This window comes from Triticum dicoccoides, chromosome 2B, assembly GCF_002162155.2.
Source record: "Triticum dicoccoides isolate Atlit2015 ecotype Zavitan chromosome 2B, WEW_v2.0, whole genome shotgun sequence".
NCBI lineage: Eukaryota > Viridiplantae > Streptophyta > Magnoliopsida > Poales > Poaceae > Triticum > Triticum dicoccoides.
In genome coordinates this window covers 625072069-625078471 of record NC_041383.1, presented here as the reverse complement: position 1 = coordinate 625078471, position 6403 = coordinate 625072069, and the positions used below count along the sequence as shown (strand labels likewise).

General features: G+C 49.5%; 1 protein-coding gene across 1 annotated transcript; it reads right to left on the bottom strand.

The window, feature by feature from the left end:
• Window positions 1-2807: 2807 nt before the first annotated feature.
• LOC119365229 (calcium-dependent protein kinase 12-like) lies at window positions 2808-5636 on the bottom strand. Its single transcript, XM_037630842.1, has 8 exons — window positions 4756-5636; window positions 4384-4527; window positions 4148-4300; window positions 3940-4052; window positions 3689-3856; window positions 3482-3609; window positions 3126-3225; window positions 2808-3028 (listed from the first exon to the last, which is right to left on the bottom strand). Exons 1-8 carry the CDS (start codon window positions 5507-5509, stop codon window positions 2975-2977), a joined length of 1614 nt encoding a protein of 537 aa, XP_037486739.1. The 5' UTR covers window positions 5510-5636; the 3' UTR covers window positions 2808-2974.
• Between the last annotated feature and the right edge of the window lie 767 nt (window positions 5637-6403).

Here is a 6403-nt window from a genome sequence, read left to right as displayed (position 1 = left end):
GCCGCTAGAGCAGGTCAGTCAAGATCCATCTATGGATCAAGAGGTTACCCTCCCAATAGATGGGACGGATACCAATCATGGCTCGACTGAAACGATAGAGTTTGGGAGCAACACCGGGCCCAAGAAACCGAGATCCGCTGATGTCTACTATGCAACCTTCTTCTTATAGACTTGTGTTGGGCCTCCAAGCGCAGAGTTTTGTAGGACAGTAGCAATTTTCCCTCAAGTGGATGACCTAAGGTTTATCAATCCGTGGGAGGTGTAGGATGAAGATGGTCTCTCTCAAACAACCCTACAACCAAATAACAAAGAGTCTCTTGTGTCCCCAACACACATAATACAATGGTAAATTGTATAGGTGCACTAGTTCGGCGAAGAGATGGTGATACAAGTGTAATATGGATGGTAGATATATGTTTTTATAATCTAAAAATATAAAAATAGCAAGGTAACTAGTAATAAAAGTGAGCGAAAATGGTATTGCAATACTTAGAAACAAGGCCTAGGGTTCATACTTTCACTAGTGCAAGTTCTCTCAACAATGATAACATAATTAGATCATATAACAATTCCTCAACGTGCGACAAAAGTCACTCCAAAGTTCCTATCGCAAAGAACATAAGATGAAATTGCTTGTAGGGTACGAAACCACCTCAAAGTTATTCTTTCCGATTAATCCATTGAGCTATTCCTATACGTGCCATAAATAGCCCTAGAGTTCGTAGTAAAATAACACCATATGACACACATCAATCAAACCTAATGTCACCTAGACTCCAATGTCACCCATGGGTCAATTATACGATATGCATCAAACAACTTCGGATTCATAATATTCAATCCAACACAAAGAACCTCAAAGAGTGCCCAAGATTTCTACCGGAGAAACAAGGACGGAAACATGCATTAACCCCTATGCATAGATTACCCCAATGTCACCCCAGGAATTCGCGAGTTGAGTGCCAAAACATACATCAAGTGAATCAATAGGATACTCCATTGTCACCACGGGTATCCCATGCAAGACATACATAAAGTGTTCTCAAATACATATTAGTATTCAGTTTGATAATAGTGAAACCTCAAAGGTAAAACTCAATTCATCAGAAGAAGGTAGAGGGGGAGAAACACCATATGATTCCACAAGGACTTGCAGTAATATCTCTTTCTCCTTTTTCATGCAGTGAATTCCTTGCACCCGAACAGGCTAAAAATTTCCTGGACTTCACTCACATTTTTTATTTTTGCATCAAAGTACTTGTTGCTTCTCTGCATGTGCTATGTTTGAATGGTGACTCGGTGTCTAATTTTTAGTAGCTTCCTGATAAGATTGTAAAAACGGAAAATGTAAATAAGTTTTTTCTTGTAAAATTACCCAGGTTTAACATGATATGAAGCCCCCAAATTGCACTAAAGGATACTGTGGTGATTTCTAGCAAAGCTCCTGAATTCCTGATGATTGCAGAGTGGTTGACTATTATGGTGAAGGAGATTTTGCTAAATAATACTCGTTATTGCAGTTGAAGGCGATGAGCCTGAGCCAATGAACTAAATACTCTGATTCCTCTCTGAGAGTTTTTGCTCTAATGAAATGATTGCAATTTTCCTATACCATTACTGGTGATATCACATGTACCACATGTTAGCTACGACAACAGGAACCTCTGTACCAACGCACACGGCCCTCGTGTCGCCCCCGTGCGACTCGGGGGCGATCCGATCTTTCGCCGCCCGGCCTCCCCTCATCTCCTTTCCGTCCCTCGCCGCCACCGGGGACGGCCCCCGGCAAAGCCCGCACGGGCGCCGGGGAAGGTGGCGACGGGGATCTCGGCGCTCGGATCGATCCTGTCGGCCTGCGGGCTAGAGTATCGCATCGGTGGCCTGCGGATCCTTGGGCGGCGGCCTTGTAGGCGAGGCCGCGGCGGCCGGCGGCTGGCGACATTTGCAGGCGACGCTGGCCAGTGTGCTTGGCGCGTGGGTGACGGGTCCATGGTGGAGTCCGGCCGTGGTGCGGTGCTCCGTTGCGTCAGATCTGGAGGTTCCCCTTTCTCCTACTGCCTCTCTCGTCGTCCCGGTGGTTTGCGGCTGCAGGCTGCGGTGATGGTGAGCCCTGGTGATGTACTTTGGGTCGGGGGGAAACCTTCGCCAGTCTGGCCGGCTCGGCGGCAGCGACGCCCATGGGCGCCACTTTCCATCGTGAAGGCGCAGCTGAGGGCCCAATCTACCCACCCCGATTACCGGCCTGGTGAAAACCTTCAATCTAGTTCGGATCTGGCGGCAGCGGCGCTGTTCGCGTCGTGACCTTCTTGGAGGTGTCGTTAGGGGCACTGGGGCTCGGTTGGGAGTGCAGAGGATCTGCAGGTGGAAGGGGATGGGACTAGTGGTAGCAGGTGGTGTTCGCGAAGGAGGAGTGGCGTTGCATGTGACACGTCGGCAATGGCGGGTCTCAGCGGCATGGAGCAGCGGGGTCTCGCTGCTGGGCGTGTGTTGATGGACGAGCGCGGAATGGTAGCGTTGTCTAGCGTCGTGGTAGCGTCGACCACAGCTAGACCGGGCAAGGTTGATGCGTCAGTCCAACTCTGAAGATGGAGTGGTGGCAGTTGGCGGCGGCGGCCTCTGAGAGCGCGCCGGACCAGTGTGTGCCCCATACCCGCCAAGTGGCTTGGTTGGGGCCTCAGGTCTTTAGATGTTAGGCTTGGCTGCGAGGTCTGTTTGGTATTAGGTCCGGATTAACAGTTTCTGTAACTTTGTTTAAGTGCAGGTCTTTCTTGTGTGCAGATTAGTATTAACACGTATCAAAGCATACGAAGGAAAAGAAGTATTTTGGGTATATGGCAACATTGTTTTTCTATATACACACACATTGCAAGCAACTTGTTCCAGAGTTATACTTTACAGTTTGCTTATCTTCGCAGTATATATTAAAACATCTCTATACAACTCTGTTCATCAAGAGGCCCAAGTTTCCTCAGGTCTATTTTCCTTTCCTCATCATTTCCACAAACTCTTCATAGTCGATATTCCCATCCTGTGAATTTAACGATGACAGGGGTTAAATATGTTCAGTTGGCACTAAAGTGGGACAAAATCGTTTTGAAAGAAAGGTGAGGGGAAAAAAAGCTCACTCTGTCTTTGTCAACTTCGTCCAATACTGCTTTAATATTTGCTTCATCACCCATTCCATACTCTGTCATGGCTTGTTCGAGTTCTTCTCTTGATATGAACCTACAGTTATTATTGTGCATATTGTCTATGATTAGTACCTGCTGACTGACGTTGTTCTCGGTGGATGGTGATAGTGAGCCACCATCAATAATGCAAGAACGGCACAAATGAGTATTGTTAATTTTTATGCATTCAATAACACGATTGGTACTTAAATTGGCTTCACAAGTTTAGCGTTGGTTAATTGTATCTTCCTTAATTTATGGTGATGCATGCAAGATAAAGTATATTTATTGGTTAGCGAAATTAGAATTACCCGCTGTTATCTTTGTCAAAGTGTTGAAATGCACGGAGCAGATCCTCCTCCTTTTCCAGCTTATGTTTATTCATCATAGCAGTCAGGAATTCTGTGTAGTCTATGCTGCCACTCTTGTCTACATCAACCTGAACCATAGCATGGTCAATGAAATCTTGATATACTTAACCTATGGTGAAGGGTGAAACAAAAGAGAAATGAGCTTACTGCTTCCATAAGCTTCTGAACCTCTGCTTCGGTGATCTTTGATCCTAACTTTGTTAAACCAATTTTCAGTTCTTCAACTGTGATGGTCCCACTCTTGTCTGTGTCCATGTTATTGAACATCTGTTTCAGGCCCTTGATTTCCTCAGGTGACAGGTTCTCTGCAATTACCTTGAGATGAAATGAAAGAAGCAGCGTGTCAGCTTAGTTATACCAACACATAGTAGAAGTCATCTTTGTCAAGGATAATTCACCTTAAGCGCTAGTTGTTTTAGCTTGTTCATCGCCTTGAATTGCTTCATTCTTGATAGGACCGCGCTGTCGATAGGCCTGTCAGATGCACCGCCTTCTTTGAGCCATGGATGTTCTGCACACGGACAAGCAGATTTATCGCAACGATGTACTATATTCTATACAAATGCAGAAGAACTCTTCACTCATAACCCCAGATGGTGTACTTACCTAGGGCCTGTACTGCCGTGATACGCCTCTTGGGATCTCTGTTTAACATTTGTCTGATAAGATCCTTTGCGCTTTCAGATATCGTCGGCCAGGGGCTGCTACTGAAATCAAGTTGACCCACCAGTATTGCGTCAAATATGCCCTTCTCGGTTTCTGCTCAGATTTGCAAATTGCAAGATTTAGCCGTGTGATATGCACAATGTAGTATGTGAAGCTGAAGATGGATGGATACTTACCTGCCCAGAAAGGCGGCGAACCACATAAGAGAATATACAAGATCACTCCAGCGCTCCAGACATCAATTTCTCTCCCATAATTCCGATGCAATACTTCTGGCGCCACATAGTATGCACTTCCCACAATGTCCTTGTACACCTTTCCTGCATTTTTTGAGGGGAAAAAATGCTATATATTTGTATCTTCTATGCAATGTTGAACTGAATTTGACTGAATTGTCTATCTGAATTATCCCCTCCTCTGTTGTAACAATGCTTTCTGCATTGATTTATGCTTCGATAATACTGTATGTTCGTGTTGCATTGAGACTGTACTGTGAATCATGTCATGTGTGGGATCATGGAAAAGTTTGTGGCATGGTGCTGGCTGACCTTCTTCGATGAAGACGGAGAGGCCGAAGTCGATGGCCTTGAGCGGGGCGTCGTCGGCGGGGCTGGCGAGCAGGAAGTTCTCGGGCTTGAGGTCCCGGTGCAGGACCCCCATGAAGTGGCAGACGTGGACGACGGTGAGGATGTCCCTGCAGACGGCGGCGGCCTGGCGCTCGGAGTAGCTCCCCTTGGCGGTGATGCGGTCGAAGAGCTCCCCGCCGGAGCAGAACTCCATGACGAGGTGCACGTTCTCGGCGTCCTCGAAGGCGCCCCTGAACTCGGCGATGTTGGGCTGGCCGCTGAGGTGCTGCAGGATGGTCACCTCCCGGCGCATGTCCTCCACGTCGGCGCGCCGCAGCAGCTTCCGCTTGGACACCGACTTGCAGGCGTACTTGAGCCCCGTGGCGCGCTCCGTGCACAGGTACGTCGTCCCGAACTGCCCGCTCCCGAGCTTCCGCTCCAGGTTGTACAGCGCGCGCACGTCCGCCATCGGCCGCTGCAGCACCGGGCCGATCTCGCCGACCGGCACCTTCCGCGACAGCGACCCGGAAAGGAAGCTCGGCAGGGGCGGCCGGCCGGACGGCCTGGGCGGGGGCTGCTGCTTCGGGAGCGTCGGACGGCGCGACGTCGTGGGCGGCGGCCGCGGCGGCTTGCCGTGCCCGGCGGGCGGCGGCTGCTGGCTGAATGACGGCGGCGGCCGCTCGAACGACCCCGACGTGATGGGTATCTCGTACGTCTTGGTGAAGCAGTTGCCCATCGCTACAGTTTCCTCCTCTCTGTCTCGGTCGCCCGTTCTTGGAGGAACCGAGAGCGGAAGGAATGGGGTTTTTGAAGCGGGGGTTATCCGCAAGACGGCGCGCCGGAGCTGTGCTTGGCGTGGGCGGATGCCGGCGATGATGCCTGTCCCGTTCGCGCGTTCGCTTTTGCTCTGGGGTTTGAGCTTTATGCGCTGTTTGGTTCTCGCGGGAGGGAAAGAAAGATTCAAAGGGGCTCGCCAAAGCCTCGGAATCACGCTATCTTATGCGCAGTGATTGTATTCGGAGCTATCTTATGCTTAGTGATTGTATTCGGTGTCGGTGAAGCAGAAACAACGGCGCACAGCCGCTCTGTTTCGCCTCGCTCTGTTTTTTATCCAACGAAATCGCGTCGATGTGGCCTTGTCGGATGATCGAGTCTGCGGAACCTTTTACCTTTCGTAGTGAAACCGAACCTCGCCTTTTAGAAGTTTTGGGCTGCTCAGTGGACACGCATGGCACGTGGTAAATATTCCGAGTAGAACCTGGCATCTAAAAGCATCTCCAATGATGTGAACGTAAAGATAACTAATTTATCGGTCTAAAATCCACTCCCAATCAGATGATGTAGATGTAAATTACATCTCTATCTTTAGAAGATGTAAAATACAACACATTTGCATCTCCACTTTCAGGAGATGTAAAACTGATGGCCGCACGCCAACCGCCGAACCGCCTTTTTTTTTCCACCCACCCGCCGCGCCAACAGGGCCATGGCAGACTCCGACTACCCAGCCGCCGCTGGTCTAACCTACCTCGCCGCGACCATCTTCCCCAATCCCACCTTCGCCTTCATGCCGCAACCCCGGTTTTGCCCCACCCTGGCTGGTCGCCGCCACGGCTACGCAGCCGGCGAA

Coding starts and splice junctions, on each gene's coding strand:
- LOC119365229 (XM_037630842.1), bottom strand. CDS start 5,509: ATGGGCAACTGCTTCACCAAGACGTACGAGATACCCATCACGTCGGGG. Junction 4,053..4,147: donor CACGGCAGTACAGGCCCTAG/GTAAGTACACCA, acceptor GTCCGTGTGCAG/AACATCCATGGCTCAAAGAA. Junction 3,226..3,481: donor TTTGACAAAGATAACAGCGG/GTAATTCTAATT, acceptor TAATAACTGTAG/GTTCATATCAAGAGAAGAAC.